Source organism: Andrena cerasifolii, chromosome 2 (assembly GCF_050908995.1).
Source record: "Andrena cerasifolii isolate SP2316 chromosome 2, iyAndCera1_principal, whole genome shotgun sequence".
Lineage (NCBI taxonomy): Eukaryota > Metazoa > Arthropoda > Insecta > Hymenoptera > Andrenidae > Andrena > Andrena cerasifolii.
The window spans coordinates 8,390,942-8,411,080 of record NC_135119.1 but is presented as its reverse complement, the minus strand read 5'-3'; the positions used below and the strand labels follow the sequence as shown (position 1 = coordinate 8,411,080).

Here is a 20,139-nt window from a genome sequence, read left to right as displayed (position 1 = left end):
TTGGTTTTGCCTACAGTGTTCACAATTAAAGGCAAGGTGAAATACGCGCGTTAATGCAGTTTTCAATTTAATCAGTTCTGCAGAAATTTCTACCCTTTCCTGAAGGTGTTAATACATTGATTGTTTCAATATTTGTCCCCACACTAACGAGGATCCTTGTCCACGGTAGGAAGTCGCAAGAGGAAAAATAAGCCCCGCAGGATTGCTAAACCAGGTATTCCATGATACGTCAGATACCGTCAAAATACAGAGATATGATTAACATAAATTCTGACGTCTGCATAGAACGACGAGTTAGACACAGATACCTACTCGTGATTCACGGGATATTTCCCCTTTGACTATGCGAATAATTATCCTTCGATTCTGAGTAGGTGCAAAAAATACTTGCTCGAGAAATGTTTAGCGGCCTGATTAGTTTTCGATGTGTATAGAAAATCAGTATGTCGATGAAATAGAAAGCACCGCATTAAAGTACCCGGAACAGTTTGTATGTACTTCTAATCGGGTGTGCGCCCAACGCCGCGGAGCAAATATCACAAGGCGAATGGCCAGTGCACCACAATGTACTACTAATGTCGCAATCAAATAAAGGTTACTGATAACGATCAAGGCAACATATCCTTGATAAACTTATGAAACTAGAACGCGTGTAGGCTAAGAATACTTGGGTGCCATTTGTCTCTTTTTTTCTTCTTCCAGAAGAGCTCAACAACTTGAGCATCGATAGTTATCGATACAATGCGCAGTCAATTCTCGGATAAAGGAGAATATTCACCCGAGTCGTGGAGATAATCGTCAAAAAATAAATCCCGCATCCCTCGTAGCTGTCGCCTTTATTGAAAACATAAACAATACGCTTTACAGGCTCGTATTGTCGTTTATGAACGTGCAATAATTTCGGAGAATCGAAACTTGGATTGGATAGCGGGAAGTTTGTAAAGCGGTAAACGTTTTCCTCGTGAATTCCAAGTATTTCGGTTTCACGTAGGGACTCTTTCTCAAAGAAGTAGGAAAAAAATATACGCGAGCTGAGAAAGAGCATGTTACTGCTCCTGATGCGGGGCTCCTGCGAAGAATATATTAAAATGATCCGCAAAAATGTTTTATAATCTTCCCGGGTAATTCTGTACCGTTTATGAACTTCTACTTGATATTCTCGTGGCTGCGACACGCAACCTGTTATTATGGCGGCATGTCAAATTACAAATTGATGTAAGCTCCGCAATTATACAATCAATCAATTACTCATATTCTAACGACACAGCTTGAGTCACTTTCGTTGCAACTGAATATTTCATTAGCAGGATCATTGGAGATTTCCCATTTTCAGCAAAAAAAAAAAAAAAATACTTCATCGTAGGATATCCTTAACAAGTACATAAACGTGGTTCGTTTGCTAGCCAGTCTTTCGTGACGTTTCCACTATAAAATTCATTTCGTTGTGTGCAGCTTACAACATAAACCGCATCTATGTTAAATAACGGAAAATTAGAATTCCTTGCAATAATGTCGATGATCGACTGTTGAGGAAAAAACGTGTTTGCATATTATTGCCGCGTCGGATCGAGGAAAGTTAAATACAGTCGTCACCTACTTTCTCCGGTTTCGTTTAATTTCGGGCGCCGAATTAAGCAACGCGCGGTCGTGGATTCTAGGGAGATTCGGAGAGATTCTTGCACGAACCACGCGTCCGATAGAGAGTACCTTCAAGGTAATCCACGGTAATCTTTGTTTAACGATGAAACACGGGTTTCTCGAGTATACGAAGCTGAACCTGATGCGCCCAGTCCGGGGACAAGCTCCGCCAGATTTCCCATTCTTTGAGTACGTGGCCTTCGAGGAGTACCACGAGATCGCGACTCCGCAGCGGGAAAAGGATCAACGTAACGAGCAAAAACGGGGAACCCACGATAAAAATCGAGAGAACTGCAAACCTGTTCGCCTGTGTTCCTTATCCACCCCCACTCGTCCGGTTGTTTTAGATAAGCACCGGCAAGAATATATACTTCTTCGTAGATTGTCGAGAGAAATTGTACATTCCGGACGTACCTGTCGTCCTGCTTCGACCGTCAGCCGAACCAGTGTCAGGGGGAAAAAAATGTTGCTCGATCGGTCGACGGTGTTCTTTGCCATTCTGCTGTTCGTCACCGTCACAGTGGTCAATTGTGATCTGGATTTGCAATTGTTGCACGTGGTAAATACCTATTCTATCGAAATAATTTTAGCGTGACCGTCACAAGCGTAATCCTCGTCCCGAAGCGAGATGTAGCTCGCTTGTAAAAGCGTCTCTCAGTGAAAGTGAAGAGTCACGTATAAAGTAACTAGTGGATGTTTTAAATCGTCGTCTGTGAAGTCTGATAATCGGGTTTTAATGGTTCGACATGTCTTTCAAGGTATTTCGGCATGGCGACAAAGTGCCCCACCGAGAGTTTCAAAATTACCCCAACGATCCCTATCGAGACCATTCGTACAATCCAATGGGCAATGGTGACTTGACAAATGTAAGTAAGAAGACAATATATTCTGGAATAGTTCATTGCCACCATATGTTCGTGTTCTTCGTAATTCCTAGAAGTATTCTTCTACGATCTCCTTGTAATGGAAACAATCCAAGTGTGAACGTTTGAAATTCATATGCACGTCGGTGCAGTGCTCATTACCCCATTAGATCTGCGTAGATTTGAAAACACCGTAAACATTATCGAGATTCACTGTTCACCGTGCAGCCATTAGTAACGCACATCGGCAAGCGCAAACTGTAATTGTTTCGTCTAACTATGTAGCAAGGTAAGCTACGCGAATACAGGATTGGCACAATGCTTCGTCAACGTTACGATCGATATTTCGGGACGGATTATTGGCCGGAGAAGATCTATGCGCGATCGACAGACGTGCCAAGGACTCAGTTGTCTCTGCAGCTAGTTCTGGCTGGATTATTCCCACCCTCGGAGAAGCAAACCTGGAATCCGCATCTACCCTGGATTCCGGCATCAACGTTCTTCGTTCCCTACGAAGCCGACAATCTCTTGTTCCCGCATTACTGCCCCAGGTAATTTTTCTAGTGCCTTCGTTCGTTAAAAGAGCAATGCGCGACACTCGTCAGAAACGCGGTAATACGAGCAGTTGAATACTCTGCAGCGTCGAAATATTACACCGAGTAAGAAGAAAGAATATGGCAACGGATAGTAATAATATTCCAAAATGGCTTGGAAAGTAGCGATGATTTCAGAACGGATGATTAACGTTGACGATACTTGTACAAACGAGAGCTAACGTTCTGCTAAGCAATTCGAAATTATAATCGGACTTCGTCGAAACGGAGACGTTAATTATTCTCGAGGACATTTATTTCCGTTTTGATTCAAGGTACAAGGAAGAGTACAGCAGATTCCTTCGTCAACCAAGCACACAGGATATGTTAAACAAATACAAAAATGTGATGAATTACCTAACCCAGCACAGTGGCAAAGTAGTAAACACAACATCCGCAGTGACTTATCTTTACAATTTATTCAAGGAACAGGTAATGCCACTTATGTGATGTGACATCACTGATTACGTTTCGTATAGAAGTCTAATAATTAAATGGCGTCTATTTTAGGCTGCTCAGAACCTGTCGCTACCAAAATGGACCGAGTCGGTTTATCCTGCTCCGATGAAGGAAATACTCGCCTTGGACTTTAAACTCAGATCATACACAAGGACGTTGAAACGTCTGAACGGAGGTATAAGGATATCCTTCTTTTTCCCATACAAAAAAAAATGTACATTGTCGCAGCATATACTTATATAATCGTTTCGGCCTTTTTTTTTCAAGGTATACTATTGCGTAAAATGATAGAGGACATCCAAGCATACAAAGCGGGTAAATTAGAGCCGTACGATAGAAAAGCGTTTTTCTTCTCTGGCCACGAAATGAATGTGGCTGCAGTTGCAAAAGCTTTGGAATTGGATGAACCTGTTATACCCGCCTACGGTTCTACTATTATCCTGGAAACTCTGCGCGATAAGAAAGGAACTTATTACGTTCGGGTAAATGTTTGAACTGCAAAAGACAGAATTTCGAATTGCCACTATTCCTAAAACGTATTTCATTGGATGTTAGAGATGTAACATTCATTTCTGTCCGGGTGTATTAGGTTTTGTTCTGGACTGGGGTTACCGAGCAAATCGTAATCGAAACGATCCCTGGCTGCACGGAACTATGTCCCTTCGATCAATTCCTCGATGTCGTAAAGGACGTGATGCCCAGGGACGACGAATATCATTGCAGCGCTAATCAGGAAACGGAGAAGCTAGGGACCAAAGACTACATACACTCGTCGGCGCCGAACGTAGCCGTTGGCAAAACTACTTGGTGCTACCTCTCGTCACTTGTTTTTCTTGCAATTTTTTCTGCTCGCAGCATCAATCGCTGATTTTATAATGGCACAGTATTGTTACCGTTTGCAAAGTTCAATGAAATAGTTTTGATATTTCGGTACCATCGGGTGTAATCATTGAATCGATTTAGATAGGGGAACGCGAAAGGGTTGAACAGAGTTAGCAAGCCTGTTCGATTGCCCGTGTACCGTTAATGGATGAAAAATGAACATTAATAGAAGAATTACAACGTGACCATAGGTAGTAATGTGAATTGAATAGTATTAGTGACGTAGGGCTTCGACGTTAAAGTAATAACTTAGATCCTCCTGAAAGTATTAGATTAAATAGCCATATATTGTTGTAATATCTAGTCAGAAGCGTTAACTATTCTCACGTGTCTCTTTGTTTTTCATTCATTTAGAATGACAAAAGTTATCGATTGCTCGCACACGCATGCGCGAATCTTTGAGACTAACGAGCGGCGTAAGTCGAAACACTCGGGCAATCTTGAGGATTAATTTCTAAAAAGAAGGTAAAATTGTCCCGCGCCGTTCTCATTCTCCGACACTCGGGTAAAGAACTTTCCGAATAAAATATAACTCGATCTAAAATAATACGCCAACCAAAAATATAACCCAACGATCGTTGGCCATGCCAACAATATCCCCGCGAGTGAATAAAACATCGCTTTTGGCAGACATGAAATGAGAGCAGATTCGATTTGCAAGTTGACGATTCGACTCTCCTATTTCCGTCCAGGTTAAAGGTTCAAGAACCTTCCGCAGAATCGAAATAGTCGAAACGTTTATTGTATCTGGAGCGATAATTCCGAACGAAATTATCGTTTTGTCAGTAGCCCACTCTTAACGCGAGTAGTAGAAGCAGAAATATGAATATCCATTATTAGCTTGAAGGGACGTTGATGAGTACTAAAATTAATGGAAACTTTTTCTCGCGCTCCCTGGAAAGTGCCTTTTTACGGCCCAAGACTTTTAATTTACTGCCCGGGATGCATTGAAAAGGATCTATCTCAGTTCTTTCAAGATGATTCACTGTGCTCGATCTATATTATACTGTGTAACAAATGTATCTACCCAATAGGAACACTTGTACCCAAAATGAAAATCCTCAACCGTAAAATTGAAATCGTATGATTTCGTAATGATTTCGATACGTCGCAACCTATCATTTGTGCCAAAATATTTCGCACTTTACGCTCATTAAGAAAATATAAAAGAGATGGGTCCACTTTAATTTACCTTTGGGACGAAATCGGTAAATGTAAATCTCAATTACGACGAACGCTTTGAACATGATTACAAACGTAATTGCTGGGCAGAGGATTCAGTGGCTCATGCAGGACACGATTCGAGCAGTAACACGGTTCAAGTAACCTGTGTGCTAATTTACACAAAATAGCGTATATGTACGTAGTTGTATTGCAAGGTTCCTCGGCAAATTGAATTCCTCGACTATGTACCCTGAACGACTTTTTAACGAGTGATGTTCCTGCGGTTAATCCTTTGCTGACACGATTGCAATGAATCCGGATAAAATTAGGGAAATATTTCATTATATGCAGTTCTAGTTATTATCAAACTATAACTAACTTACGTTAACATATTATAGCTGTTTATTTGGGCAATCCCTGGCATCTTTAAGATGCTCTCTTGAAGGCATTCTATAATTTAATCTATAATTTGTCATTCTGTGTTCTTTTTTAAATTTCTATATATACTCTCCTTCGTTCTCGTTGGAATTTATATTTGTCATATATGTATTATGTCTCCCCGCATTATATCTCTTTGTACCAAAGGGTTTATCCCGTGAATAGTAGTAATAAAATAAAATAAAACAACATCTAATCGTACGGAAGTTTCAAGGCACTTCCATCACGGTGCTATTTAACCCTGCACTTTTAATTATGAAAATGATGATCGTTCTACCTTGCGAGCATTTAAGTTCCAAGTCCGATAATTCTACGGCGAAACGCACGAAATTACTCAGGGTTTTGTTAAACGGAAATTTCGAAGTTGCTCATAATGAAAGATGAGTGCGAATAATTGCCGGACGTGCAAATACGGGCTGCTACAATTTACCTTCGGTACGTTTCATACATACATACATAGCTTCTCGCGAATGCCTTGCCACGTCTAAGGAATATTTTGACAACAACGCGAAATATGAACCTCGCAAATGCACCAGAGCGGTGCGTATAATTTGCAACATTTGCTACGCAACGTTTGTTGCTAAGACAGACAGTTATTAAAGCATCCCATTCTTCGGTTTAACTTTTCTACAGACAATTGACACATTCCATTACGTGCATTAGCCTCGATAGTATCGATATGCATTCGTACATCGAAATGTATATTTCAAAGCCTAACTCAAGGATCAAATGGATGCTGAAGAGAATATTCCATATCGCCTTTCTTATATAAGGATATGCAACGGAATATTTTAAAAAATATAATCTGCGGTAATTAATCATAAAGGATTGAATGAAGATCACACAATGTTCGTCGATGCGTGTCATTATATGCACATACATCGAAATAGATTTATCATGACTACCTGGAGAGGAAACGTGTGGGATTTCATTCAACGACAACGAAGACAGAGAGTGGCGTCTCAAGGCGAAGATTTCCCAATAGGCATGTGATTACTTAAAGGCAGACAGAGATAAGAAGCCGATGGGTAAGTACCCCGAAGAAATTCCCGAGGCAAATTGCGTGAATTCCGACCTTGCATACCTTCATGGTGTCGTTCATCGAGGAGCGTGTATAATTTCGTACTGGTACCAAATTGTAGAGTCTGTAATAATATATTTTACAACTATTAAGGCATAGTCGTACATGAACATTATAAACTGATGCTTTTGTATAGGTACCCATGTTCCGCGAATGACACCGCGCACACAAAACGTGTCTACTCATAAAACTCTTCGGCCCTTAAATAAAAGTGCTTTCTTTTGAAGCTCCTTAACGATGCTTCTCTTCTCATTCCGGGCTCAGAGAAAGTGGATACCTATATCACGTTTCTCTAGATTTTATGACGGAGTCATTCTTGTTCGTACACAAAGAAGGTCAAGGTGGATTCAAAGTAAAACCGCCCGCTCATTTATTAGGAGCGGTATGCATATACCAGAACGAATGGATAATGATCAGAAGTGTCTTCGACGCGATTACATAACCGAAAGGAGAATAGATTTTCGTAGGAGAAGCTTGTTGTGAAATGCGTACGCGTGAAAAAGAAAGGAGACGAGATTGAAAGGGATACCTACTTGTATGTAAGAGGAGAAGAGCACGCAGCGTCAAACCTTGTTGCAATCATTGAAAAGAACGACACGGGAAGAGCATTGTTCGAGTTTTACGACGAGCTGTGCTCGCACAGACGTATGTATGCACGCCTTTGCAACCTCTTTCGATATTAATGTTGTGTGTAGGAATGCGATTTTCCTACGAGAACTAATTGCGTGACGATTGCATCACGCAGAACCTTCGATTCTTTGCAATCATTAATTTGTTTCAATACCCACTGACGTAACGAATGTACCTCGTGAAATTGATATCTCCGGTTAATTATTTAACCTTTACACCACCTAATGTAATAGTTTAAGTTTACCATACGGTTGGTACGATAAGGTGTCCACTTTATTAAAAGTGAAACGTAACATTTTTCTTCGACCTCGAACTTTTGTTTGATAGCCTAAATGGTGGAACCGCGTTTGTAGAGCGCATACAAGTGCATTATCAACACTAACCGTAACCACGTTAAACCGGTAAATGCGTTTTGTGTGTTTGCGCGGAATAGCTAGCCAACGTTAATCTGTTTCTGAACGAGGAATACATATCTATCTTAAACGGCGCCCAAGTTTTAAAAATCGATCCACCGCAAAGTAAGCGTAACACGTTTTTGTAGACATATATTTTGCAGAACAAAAGCTGATGGCTTTCACGGACGAATCTAGGAACGAAGCTTGGTAAATATTTCGAAAAGACCCTTCTATAAAATGCACGGTGTTTGAGATAATTGTAAATAAAACATAGATTGTTTTCTTTCATTTCGACTCACTGGCGTGTATAAATTGACGCTCCACTGAAACACGGAATCGGCTAGCAGCGTTTTGTTATTATAATTACTTAACGCTACTTAAAGTATGACTCGATCGCGTGCCAACGCCACAGAAGCGTAAATAATTACGGAGAGTAAATTGGAACGTGTGATGGCAATGTCAGCGATGCCAATTACAGTGATAAGCATCGGAAGGCGCGTCGCGAGGCATACTCAAAAGGCAGCTGAGAACGGAGGAATGAAAAGTTCCCCCAGCTCGAGAAACGTTCGTCACTGGGAACACCCGAATTTTCCCGCGGAAACCTCTACCTCGGATCTCCGACAGGCAGACAATTAAATTAAAGAGGCAGCAGGATTTTCATACGTTGCCCAATAACACGCTCCCGCTTTCGAATTTTCCATTCATTGAATATCCGTGCGAGGCTCCTATTATATCCTATCTGTTTGAAATAATCCGACTCGAGCGCCACGTAAGATTGCGTAAATCCTGACTCAGACTCGGGCGTTCGAAGTATATTATGACACATTTTATATAACACGCTGGCGGATAAAATTGTACGCAGAAAATACAAATACAGCCGTCCTGTATATAGTTGTTCGCGTCCCAGAGACGAGAGTGGAAATGACCATCGCGGACGCGATGCGAATAGTGCGACGCGATGCACACGCGCGCGAATGTGAAATAAATATAGAAGCAGAATTCTTACCTATTTTTATTCCCATTGATAGTGCAGGATCCTCCTTCTCCGACAGGATTACGCCAACTTTTCGCGATGCGGCCTCCGTAAAGGACGCTCCGACTACACCTCCCACGGCAGACTTTCTTCTAGGCAGGATCAAAGTCGAAATTGAACGGTTCGGAAGTCGGTCTCGGGGAGTTGGTCCAGTGCGGCACGGTTTGGGAATCACTGGCAATGTTTGCGTTCACGATCGTCGATCACGCAGCAATGTTTATCGTTCCACTGTCCTGTCTAATCAACGATTACACTCCGATTGCCTGGCTCGTTGCTAAGTTTACCGCAAGGACGCGCACGTATATTCGAAAAAAGATGGAGACTTTGTATATAGTTTCACTGGACACTCGGCACGAAGCGTACGCACAACCGTTACGCGATAAACCGTGGGTACGCGATGTCAGCTGTCAGAAAAAATATAGCCACTTGGCTATATACCGGACAGCTACAAGCAAGTGCACGTTGCCAGGTTGAATCTGCTGTCACGCCTCGGGCTTCTCCGGTGCATCGCGAGCAGGTGCCAGGTAAGGGGTTAGAAAAGTCGGTGCCCTCGGCATAGTTTCTCAAACCAATTGTATGCGTCCTTGCTGCCCAATTCATCCCACTACTCCCGCGTATTCTTTTCGAGTCTCGGAGGATTCTAACCACAAATTTTGAGAATCAAACGTTCGTTGGTCTGATTAGGAGTTAAATCTGCAGGAATATTTGCTTGATAAGAACACGCCTGTGCTGCTACGATTATTCGTGGTATTGCAAATATTCTTCTGTGCTTAAATACTTTAATAATGATACGTGAATTTTGATGTGGCACGTTCTCGCTTGCCGGACTCGTATGGCGGCCACTACGTATACTACGAATGCTTGATCGTATTCTTTCTGTTCTTCCAACGCACATCCACGCGAGTATCACATGTTTAATCTACTTCTATGCTGATTACAGTGACATGAACCACGTGGCGCAATATCTGATCCGTTTTGCTTGCACCTCTCCAGCTAGACTTCGCCGGTAACGAAATTACATGTAGTGGCGCCAACTTTCAAGTTCAACTATTCATCGCCGCGCTCAAGAAATGGCGGATAATGAAACAGCTGTTTTGGCGAGTATAAGGACATCTAACGGAACGCGCGCACAGTCGAGCCCGCGACGACAGGGAAGAATGGGAGACGTGTGGGTCGAGGACCGATCGTGTCCACAGTAGTCGCGCTCGCCGTGAGAGTCGAATAACGAAAACATGGCTGCAGGTTGTTGTGGAACGAAAAAGCAAAAGCTGAACAATTCGTCGAGCGTTCCATGCAACGGCTCGATATTACAGAATGGTACACCGTTGAGGAACAGTGTGATAGTGAAGCCAGAGATGGGCTTCTTTTGTTTCGATGTCCTTTACTGCCAATTACATCAGCTCGACCCTCCAAAATCGCCTAACTTCAGCAATGAAGCGTTGTGAGTAATAATACTTGCTGACATCGTTGTACAATTGTGACCTTCCCTGGTCCTTCTTTCGTATCTCTATCTTTCTCTTCTCTACGCTGCCATCTTACTCTTACGCACCGGAGCCATCAGCTGCTCTCTCTTTTCTTCTCCAATGTATGTCCCACGTACCTTTACCCCCTCCTTGAGTTTCTTTGTTAGGATGTTCGATGCTTCCAAGTCTCATGCTTGCAGTGAGACAAAGACTGATTTCTGGCATGAGCGTGTGTTATCGGTCAAATATTTTCATTCCCGTGTTTTAAATGTCCATCAGAAGCTTATAATCTCTTATCTTCTTCGTGTCTAGACTCTTCTTTTAATTAAAAATGAAAAATGCTTGCTCTGTTATAAATATCGAAGGACTTTAATAATAAAATGAATGAATTACATCGTACATGCTTGTCATTGTTTAGCAACTATTGAATGTCAAAATAATTTTTTTTAAAAGATTAGTGGTTTTTAGAAAAATCATTGAGATCATTGTGATTGCTGTCGTGTTTGAATAATAAAGTACATTGTTTACGTTTATGTTGTAAATGTGCGAAATACTATTTATTTGTATTTTTCAGCCCATTGTTTGTGACGTGGACTATCGGGAAAGATATGAGGTTAAGAGGTTGTATCGGTACTTTTAATGCCATGCAATTACATGCAGGGCTCCGTGAATACGCGACAACCAGGTAAATTATTTTATGTGTCTATTTTCGATAATATTGTTACTCTATACACTTAAAGACATTAGATACTTTCTAAAGTGCATTCAAAGATTCACGTTTTAATCCTATAACACGGGAAGAACTTCCACGCTTACATGTAAGTGTCTCAATTTTGAGACACTTTGAGGATGGTGTTGATTATTTAGATTGGGAAGTAGGTGTCCATGGAATTCGTATAGAATTTCATAACGAGAAGGGTAATAAGCGGACTGCTACTTATTTACCCGATGTAGCAACGGAGCAAGGTTTGTACATTTTACTTCTCGCGATGTAAACTACTCTGAAAAAGATATTCAGTTTACGCGACAACGTTACTACTCCGAGCAATATATTGTCATAAGGTTAGACGAATTCTGTGTACATAACTATTTTGAAAATTAGAATTTATCATGTTTAGGGTGGGACCAGATACAAACAATAGATTCGTTACTTCATAAAGGTGGTTACAAGGGACTGGTGACTCCAGATATTAGACGTAGCGTAAAGTTGACACGATACCAGAGTGAAAAAGTGACTGTAAGCTATCAAGACTATATGACTCATTGGCATAGCCGAAGATGCTAGCAGCTGGCCTGGGGTCCTACTCAGGGGCCCCAATTATCTCAAAATTCTATTGCCGTTCATTGCAACGCTAACATCTCTCAGACTTCTCATTTACCATACAGTAGTACTCAATACAACTCTTACATGGCCAGTCAGGAACATGGATTAGTGATGACACAACGTAATCACCCCGCATTCATACATCCTCTTCCAATGCCCTCTGTTTCCCCAGTGATGGTACCAGTATGGGATTACTCTTCCTTTTGGTGGGATCAAACAGGGCCAACGTATCCTCCCCTACATTCGCATCATCATCCTCCGCCTGCTCCTCCTCCTGCTCCCCCTCCTCGTGTTCATCGCTTTTCGTCACAAGAACCTGCAGATCGTGGAGTTCGTAAACGAAAATGACATTGGAGGCGGCTATTCTTTGCAATTTTACTTTGTTTGAAGTGGTGCCTATTATACTTTGTATGCTTCTGCATACACAGTTTTTCCCCTTACGATACCACATAGTTCTCCTTGAAGATAATAAGTATTCATGTATGATGGCACTAGCTTATTCCTTCAATAATTTTTACATACTACAATAATTAAAATTGTTATTTACCTAACAATTGGAATAAATAATCGTAAGATATACCAGAAAGTGCATTAACGTTTAACTTCAATATCAATAATCGTTAATCAGATTAGGCATATGTGAGATATTGGAATTTTTAAACTTGTAATAAAATGTAATTACTTAGTCTCGCGTGCTTCAATGTGTTTATAAACTAAATGACTCGATTCGGTGAGAACATAGAATATGAATAATATCATTAGCTTTGCCATCATACTTATTAAATGTCCATTTACATTTATGTCTGCAGTATACAGAGGACATGAGCGATTGCATAGCACAGTGATGCTGTCTGCAATTTACTGCCTGCTTCACAAGATTTAATGTACAAATTCACGCGAAAATATGTTTCTATTATTCGTATACTACGAAAAACGTAAAATATCATTCTTAGATCAATAAACATAAATATATGAATGAAGGGTGAAAGATCACAGATTTTTTATCGATAGTTTTTTCTATTACGAACGTTCTGTTAATTCATATCGAACGTAGTTATTACTAATTACAGCATAATTTTTGTATAATTATATATTTTTATGACAAGTTATGAGGAATTCGCATGAAAAACTGCATTACTATTAATTAGGCAATTAGTGAACACAATATGCTTCATTCCTTCAGAATAATCATGTAAAGAGAAGGTTTCTTAGAATCTTTCTTAATGTTGTTTTTTTTTATATGTGATGAGTGATTCACATATAATAATAAATATACTAATTTTAAATATACTAATCCAGATTTCTTTGTACCAATGGTATAAAATTATAAATAAACGTTTTTATTGTATCAGATGCAAAATAGTTATTTATATAATATTTATTCGTTGAAAATTGTAAGAGTGGATGAGTGTGTAAAATGTTTCTTAAACGATTTTATCGTATTTCCGTTTTAATTCTTCGTACCATTGCTACATTGAAGTTTATTTTAGTAATCATAGTTATATTATAGTCCAGCGTTTTATTACAGGAAAGGATTCTTTGCATTAGCAACGGGGTTAGTACGTAACTGTAACATACACATAGCTCATGATATAGGGTAATTAAAATATACTGCAATTAATTAAATTGACAGTTGATACTTTAAAAACTTTTAGCCGGTTTTATGAAAATTCTTTGATTTTCCTATGTATTACCAGACTGAATTTTCATTTATAAACGTAAATAATATTTTGGAGACAAGCGTTGTTAGTATAATAAGAAAATTGATAGAATGGGACCTCTACTGTAAATAAGCAATGGACTGCATTATGACTATTAAAATGCATTAATATAGTTATAATATAGTTGTAAGTTAAAATGTGACGATCTCATTGTGATTCTTATTATTCTCTGATCCATGAAACATGAATAGAATTGCTAATGCTTTATGTAAAGCGCTTATACCGTTACTCTGCTTTTACTTAAAGTGAGACACATTTACGATATTACAATGAATCGATGTTAAATATGCAATCTGCAATTCGAAGACAGTGCAAGATACGTTCTTCCATGACTTACTGCCTTTGTTTTTCTTATTCCTCTATTGTCACTTTCACTTAGCTAGTTTCATGCACTGCCAATCTATTCATTGCTGTTTTTATCACAGCAAGAATATTTAGTAAAAGTAAAGAAACACTATTAAATTGTTTCCTTTAATTAGCAATTTTGTATTTATTGCCATTAATATGTTCTATTATATCTGTGGTTCGTTTTTAGAATCCAATTATGTATTTAGCATTATATAACGTCCAATTAACTGCCAATTACATACTTAGATATAGAGCATTCAGTATCTACTTGAAGGATAATTGTATGTGCATTTGCGACAATAGGATATGCCGAGTCTCTTGTTGAAAATAAATTATACATTTGGTATAAATTACTTTGATATTAATATTTATGAGACAGGATTAGCAATTCAATTTAACAGAAAGAGATAAAGGTGCACATACAAATTAAGTAGCTATTCATCATCATATGTAAAGGGGTGTGATTTTATGTTGCCAATCCCCATAAAAGACTCGAATTCTCTTGACATTTATGTCGAGTTAATTATTGATTATGGATTACGTTTAGAATATCATAAAATAACGTTACATAGAACATTAAATTATTGTTTTCGAACATCCGATAAATTCCTCTTGTGCAAATAATTGGAACTGTTCTTTTAACAAATACGATTCAAGTGTGTGATTTAAACGTACATAGTAATAAGAGAAGAAAATCTAACATTTTATTCTAGAATACAGACAAATTTTTAATGTGTCCGTGGATAAAAAATGCATTGTGCCTGATATTAAATAATTTATGTTGAATAGTCCATACATAACGATATGTATGTACCTACGGTAGAATCATCAGAAATCAAAAGTTCGCGATTAAATGAGCGTAAGAAACAGTTCGAATAACTTATCATATAATTGGGATGGATGAATAAAAATTTTATATTACCAAATCGACTGTCTTTATATACCTACTTACCTTCGTGCGAGTATTTTTATGATCTTGAATGATGTTTCAACATGTATTAACACCATACTTATTTCATATCTTTCGAATAGATCGCTAAAAGTTCCGCTTCATCATTTACATGGAATTTTAAAGAAACATTACCAAAGACAAGAGCTAACTGCATCCTAATATTCATAATTTACAAATTGGTCGAGTTTTTTCGTACATAAAACAAAGAAACGCCAATTCTGTAAGGCGCGCCAAATTTCATACGAATTGATGAAAAAATTCAATAGAAAAATGGCGGGCAATGAAACAGCTGTTTTTCACACAACAAGACATCTAGCGGAACGCGCGCGCAATTTAGTATGCAACACTAACAGTGAATGGGATATGCATACGGTGCAGAAAGCGCTCGTGCCTGCAGTCACCTGCAGTAGTTGCAAGGGTTGATTAAATAAGAAAACATGGCAGCTAGTTGTTACGGAACGAAAAAGCAGAAGCTATACAACTCTTCCAGCGTTCCGTGTAATGGTACCGTAAATCTGCCGAATGGTATTCGTCCGCGAAATTCCATAATAGTACAGCCTGAGATGGGCTTTTATTGTTTTGATGTTCTTTACTGCCAACTGCACCAACTTGATCCACCAAAACCGCCCAACTTCAGCAACGAACCGTTGTGAGTATCTTACCACGGGCATCGCCTCGCATTTCTTATTACTTTTATGTTCCATCCTTTATTGTGCAATAATAGTTTTTCACATGATCCTCTGCGATGATCCTCTCGATCTTTTTTGTATCTCTTGCAGTTTCCACTTTCTTATGTACATGCATTTCATGTTTAACGATTTCATCTGAAACCTAAAACTTTTCCCTTCAATGAATATGACATTGATAATAATTTCCGCAATTCTTGCGACATGTAGTGCTCGATGTAGAAGAAATCATCGGAAATATCTATTTTTATTATCCGACCAGAATTCCTAAGCAAGCCTTGATATTTTTAGGTCAATTATACGTTATCTTAAGTATCTTGTTGTATGTATATTTGTGACATACAGATCCACCACACGCGTATGCACATATAAACATACTTTCTACAAATTAATTTTAATTATTAATCAGAATAATTGGATTCTTCTGTGACAGATGTCATATTTATTTTTGTAGCATTTATTTCTAGATCTATCAAATTGCTAAAGATATTACCTATGTTAACAAATATAATAGCATTATTCTGTTACTTGTATATTAATACGACATTTACATTCAACTTTGAAGCCCATTGTTTGTAACATGGACTATTGGCAAAGATATGAGATTGCGAGGCTGCATTGGTACATTTAATGCAATGCATTTACATGCAGGATTACGGGAATATGCTACCACTAGGTATTATTTAATATGTGGCAGAGGATAATGATACTTTTTGGGGGGTTTTAAATGTGTTATGTTCTATAGTGCTTTTAAGGACTCGCGCTTCAACCCCATAACGCGGGAGGAACTCCCACGTTTGCACGTAAGTGTTTCTGTACTTCGACATTTTGAGGAAGGATCAGATTACTTAGATTGGGAAGTAGGAGTGCATGGAATACGTATTGAATTTCATAATGAAAAAGGGAACAAACGGACCGCAACTTATTTGCCGGATGTGGCGATGGAACAAGGTTCGTATACCATATTATTCTTACACCTTTAAGGATAATTGCGAGTATTTTATGTGTTCAGGATGGGACCAGATTCAAACGATAGACTCTTTGCTGCATAAAGGTGGCTATAAAGGATTAGTTACTCCAGGCATTAGGCGCAATGTAAAGTTGACTCGATACCAGAGTGAAAAAGTGACTGTAAGCTATCAGGACTATATGACACATTGGCATGGTAAAAAATGCTAGCAACTGCCTCGGGGCCCTCGTCACGGGCCCCACTCGTGCCAAATTTTTGATGAGATTTGTTATTACAATACTGATACAGTTAATTCTTGTGTACAATATATTAGTGATCAATGGAATAAGATAATGGCCAGTGAACAAGCATTAGTAACGGTAGAACATAATCATTTCTCATTTGTGCAACTGTTTTCTATATTTATTAGTTCCCAGGTCATGTTATGTATGCAAACGTGTCCATTACTTTTGTGGGAACATATAGAATTCCGTTTTTCATCTCACCACCATCATCATGGGCAATGTCTTCCTACACAGAAACCTGAGCCGCGGAGTGGAAGGTCGAAAATGATGTTAGGGGTAATTGAATGCAACTTTATACTATTTAAAACGGTGCCTAGTACATTTATCAGGTTTCATGTTCATCTTCTTTATAATGCAATATACTTCTCAATAAATATAGTAGAACTACGGATATAGTGGCACCTATTCTTTCATAATTATTACTTATGTAATGGAACGATAAGTGCAATTAAGAGTGTGTTAAATGTATGCAATACAGTTAAAAAGTAAGGTTCAAGTTTTCATACAGTATCGAATCATTCGCTTAAAAATTTGCATCGTTTAATATTTATTTATTGTTCTTGTGTATAAGTTTTCATCGTGGAACAATTTTTCTTTGTCTACTAATAGGATAGTATATATTGTACTTACAATGTCTTTGCAGCTTAGATTTCAGTAAACTATTTCATTATTCCTGATGTACTTGAAGAAAGTTAGAAACCTCTTCATTTCTCTCTTCAAATACCGCAGTAATTAACTAATATAATAAATCGAATTTCTGTGTATTAATGGCAGAAAGAGAATTTTAAGACACGAAAGACAAATTATACTAGTTTGTATTAAATCTTAAAGTAATTAAAACTCTAAACGGAATTAAAAGAGTAGAGAATGTATTGTTATAGCTGTTTCTTTTTAGTTTAAACAGATCTAATTTTTAAGCAGTGTGTGATAATTGCATACAATGACATCAATTCAATAAAAAAAAATTTCATCCAACAGAAGTATTTATTGTGATAACTCCGTACAGATATGTAAATACATACTAACATGTAGTCGCACAACTAATGAAAAAGGTAGTTACTGAAACATGTCCAATTTTTCACTTTCTCCTCGGTTGTATTCCTTTTCAATATCTAATAAAACTTTTGCTACCGTCTCTATTGATATAAGTTCCCTATATGTAATTAGACTTGCGAAAACTGAATTAACAGTGCACAGGATTGATAGATGCGTAGTTGCAGGTTTGACAACAGACCACCAAAATTTAGCAAGCTCCTTTACTTCGTTGACATACGGTATCCTTAATCCGATACTTGAAGCAACCTATATAGAAATTACAGAAAAAAAGAAAGCACTAAACCATGCGCAGAAAACGATGTGTATAGAAGTGGTATTAATAATGAGGTATTACCGCAAGATTTATCGTTGGCGCAAGGAGTAGAGGAAACAATACAGCGGTACAGTTTATAAGAAATGCTGCTTTTACTTCGTAGCAAATCGGACAGCCCCGCTCGTATAGCAATATGGGCTGCGTGATCACCTAAAAGCAATAGTTTATTATTAGAAGCAATGTTCTCTGCTTTTGTACATACAGAATGAAAACATTTTTGTTGAATTTAACTTAATTGTGAATTTGACATACAAACTCGTGAAGGGCTGCTGTAAGCAGCCCCGGTCCTCCCATTGTACAAAGTGTGAAAACTATTCCATGTGACTGTAATTTCAATTTGCGTCTAAATAGACCATTAATTGTTATACTAGACATGGCTCCTAGTATCGCCATTGCTGCATTTGCATGTTTAAGTGGCCGCCTTATACAAAAAAAACAAATAAAAGTAATTTAACTAGAAACAGAAAAGTTATAGTTGAATAGTTGATACAAGTATTTACAGTTGCAGAGGAAGGTTACATACACTTCAGATGCTGGTTCCCAGTGTTGAATTACTTCCTTTTGATATGCAACCGCTTTTAATCTCGAGACATATTCCTGCTGTTCATATTTCAAATAGCTTTCTTGGTTTCGTATAGGCATCAGTACCATTTTTATAACTTTTTAATTCTCGATCCTGACCTACGTGAACTACACGTGCGCGCACTCGCGAAATTATTAGAATATTTTATGGGTGCTGACAATATGAGTAGTAATACATAGACCCGATTAAATATTCAACATCCTGGAGGATCTAAATGGCATTGATCCCTTTGGAACGCAGGAAGGCAAGATTCCTTGGAATATAAAAAATAAGCAATAATAAAAACTATATGCCGTGCCCTTTTCAATTATAGTATCCACTCTTTCTTATCAAAACGTCATTGCACACGGTAGTTAATTAGTAACGTAACAATTTATATTTAATTTAATAAATAAACAAATAATTAAAATCCGATAAGTGGCCCCCCTAACCTGTTTCATTTACTACTCCGAGATGGCGTTATCGTAAGCCTCGACAGCTTGCGACACACGTTAGAAGAGCGCCAAAGTACACCCGTAAGTCGCTCGTCTACTGTCGGTATTTCAATAATCTCGTTTATCAATAATAAAGTAGCATACAATGCGCAACGATATGAAAATCTGATTTCTGGCGAGATGCTGTTTCGGTGCAGGTGTTCGGTCCAAGTATGATGCAGAATTTCTCATCGGCTTCTCGGGAAAGTTGTACAGGCGCGCGTCGCGTCGGTCGGTGTACGCGCGAGGGGTTGCTTTTACGGGGGAGCGCGTCAGAAGGCGACCTGACGTCACGCGTGGTGCGATCGACCAATCGGAGGTGGCGTTCTCGCGACCAGTCAGTTTTCCGGCTGCTAGAGTAAGCGCGACGCCATATTGCCCGTGGCCGAGTGGTGGCGGCCTGTGTTTATATCCGTTTCGTTTTACCACGTTTCGACGGGCCACCGGGAGGTCTCGCGAGTGACGTGCCGAGTCGTGTACGCGACCGTCTACGCCATCCGTGAAACAGGTCGTCGATTCGCGTGACAATAGTGAACCGTGCGCGACCGTCGTGTAGTATCGAAGTGACACGCCGTGCTCTGTGCTACTCTCTTTCGCGTTTCCTCGCCCTCCGGTAAAGCAGTGTGCAGTTCCACGATCCCCCGTCGTCCACCCTCCTGCCAGTACACGGTGTTGTGTCCCCGACGTATGCGCAACCAGGATATACTCGTCGCCGAAAAGGATGCCAGTCCGTAAGCAAGGTGGTAAGCTCTCGTACTCTCTTTGAAACAAAAGCTACAACCCCCTCCCT

At 39.1% G+C, this 20,139-nt stretch overlaps 4 protein-coding genes across 6 annotated transcripts; 3 read left to right on the top strand and 1 right to left on the bottom strand.

Moving 5' to 3' along the window:
• The first annotated feature begins 2,019 nt into the window (after nucleotides 1-2,019).
• Nucleotides 2,020-6,238, top strand: LOC143366325 (venom acid phosphatase Acph-1). The gene is made up of 7 exons (XM_076807339.1): nucleotides 2,020-2,197; nucleotides 2,397-2,504; nucleotides 2,787-3,052; nucleotides 3,370-3,526; nucleotides 3,605-3,728; nucleotides 3,821-4,035; nucleotides 4,143-6,238. Exons 1-7 carry the CDS (start codon nucleotides 2,102-2,104, stop codon nucleotides 4,419-4,421), a joined length of 1,245 nt encoding a protein of 414 aa, XP_076663454.1. The 5' UTR covers nucleotides 2,020-2,101; the 3' UTR covers nucleotides 4,422-6,238.
• A 3,336-nt stretch (nucleotides 6,239-9,574) lies between these two features.
• On the top strand, nucleotides 9,575-15,197 carry LOC143366329 (AMMECR1-like protein). Of its 2 annotated transcripts, none has more exons than XM_076807344.1 (6): nucleotides 9,575-9,700; nucleotides 10,117-10,617; nucleotides 11,214-11,324; nucleotides 11,400-11,605; nucleotides 11,758-11,876; nucleotides 15,065-15,197. In XM_076807344.1, exons 2-6 carry the CDS (start codon nucleotides 10,409-10,411, stop codon nucleotides 15,182-15,184), a joined length of 765 nt encoding a protein of 254 aa, XP_076663459.1. In that variant the 5' UTR covers nucleotides 9,575-9,700; nucleotides 10,117-10,408; the 3' UTR covers nucleotides 15,185-15,197. The 2 variants fall into 2 exon arrangements, with proteins under 2 accessions (XP_076663459.1, XP_076663460.1); XM_076807345.1 differs by lacking the exon at nucleotides 15,065-15,197 and adding an exon at nucleotides 12,773-14,958.
• Nucleotides 15,198-15,418: 221 nt separating this feature from the next.
• LOC143366330 (nuclear protein AMMECR1-like) lies at nucleotides 15,419-18,060 on the top strand. Of its 2 annotated transcripts, XM_076807347.1 has the most exons (4): nucleotides 15,419-15,633; nucleotides 16,236-16,346; nucleotides 16,416-16,621; nucleotides 16,683-18,060. In XM_076807347.1, exons 1-4 carry the CDS (start codon nucleotides 15,422-15,424, stop codon nucleotides 16,847-16,849), a joined length of 696 nt encoding a protein of 231 aa, XP_076663462.1. In that variant the 5' UTR covers nucleotides 15,419-15,421; the 3' UTR covers nucleotides 16,850-18,060. The 2 variants fall into 2 exon arrangements, with proteins under 2 accessions (XP_076663462.1, XP_076663463.1); XM_076807348.1 differs by lacking the exon at nucleotides 16,236-16,346.
• On the bottom strand, nucleotides 17,890-19,344 carry LOC143366333 (uncharacterized). The gene is made up of 4 exons (XM_076807352.1): nucleotides 18,817-19,344; nucleotides 18,546-18,714; nucleotides 18,315-18,443; nucleotides 17,890-18,226 (listed from the first exon to the last, which is right to left on the bottom strand). The coding sequence occupies exons 1-4, from the start codon at nucleotides 18,942-18,944 to the stop codon at nucleotides 17,981-17,983; spliced, it is 672 nt and encodes a 223-aa protein (XP_076663467.1). The 5' UTR covers nucleotides 18,945-19,344; the 3' UTR covers nucleotides 17,890-17,980.
• Nucleotides 19,345-20,139: the final 795 nt, after the last annotated feature.

What these genes read in the sequence shown, in the direction of transcription:
- LOC143366329 (XM_076807344.1), top strand. Translation starts at nt 10,409, where the DNA reads ATGGCTGCAGGTTGTTGTGGAACGAAAAAGCAAAAGCTGAACAATTCG. An exon ending in AACTTCAGCAATGAAGCGTT is followed by an intron (nt 10,618 to 11,213) that starts GTGAGTAATAAT and finishes TGTATTTTTCAG; the next exon opens with CCCATTGTTTGTGACGTGGA. An exon ending in ACCAGAGTGAAAAAGTGACT is followed by an intron (nt 11,877 to 15,064) that starts GTAAGCTATCAA and finishes TCTTTCGAATAG; the next exon opens with ATCGCTAAAAGTTCCGCTTC.
- LOC143366333 (XM_076807352.1), bottom strand. Translation starts at nt 18,944, where the DNA reads ATGGTACTGATGCCTATACGAAACCAAGAAAGCTATTTGAAATATGAA. An exon ending in TGGGAACCAGCATCTGAAGT is followed by an intron (nt 18,715 to 18,816) that starts GTATGTAACCTT and finishes TTTTTGTATAAG; the next exon opens with GCGGCCACTTAAACATGCAA. An exon ending in CAGCAGCCCTTCACGAGTTT is followed by an intron (nt 18,444 to 18,545) that starts GTATGTCAAATT and finishes TATTGCTTTTAG; the next exon opens with GTGATCACGCAGCCCATATT.
- LOC143366325 (XM_076807339.1), top strand. Translation starts at nt 2,102, where the DNA reads ATGTTGCTCGATCGGTCGACGGTGTTCTTTGCCATTCTGCTGTTCGTC. An exon ending in GCAATGGTGACTTGACAAAT is followed by an intron (nt 2,505 to 2,786) that starts GTAAGTAAGAAG and finishes CTAACTATGTAG; the next exon opens with CAAGGTAAGCTACGCGAATA. An exon ending in ACAATTTATTCAAGGAACAG is followed by an intron (nt 3,527 to 3,604) that starts GTAATGCCACTT and finishes CGTCTATTTTAG; the next exon opens with GCTGCTCAGAACCTGTCGCT.
- LOC143366330 (XM_076807347.1), top strand. Translation starts at nt 15,422, where the DNA reads ATGGCAGCTAGTTGTTACGGAACGAAAAAGCAGAAGCTATACAACTCT. An exon ending in AACTTCAGCAACGAACCGTT is followed by an intron (nt 15,634 to 16,235) that starts GTGAGTATCTTA and finishes TCAACTTTGAAG; the next exon opens with CCCATTGTTTGTAACATGGA. An exon ending in GGATGTGGCGATGGAACAAG is followed by an intron (nt 16,622 to 16,682) that starts GTTCGTATACCA and finishes TTATGTGTTCAG; the next exon opens with GATGGGACCAGATTCAAACG.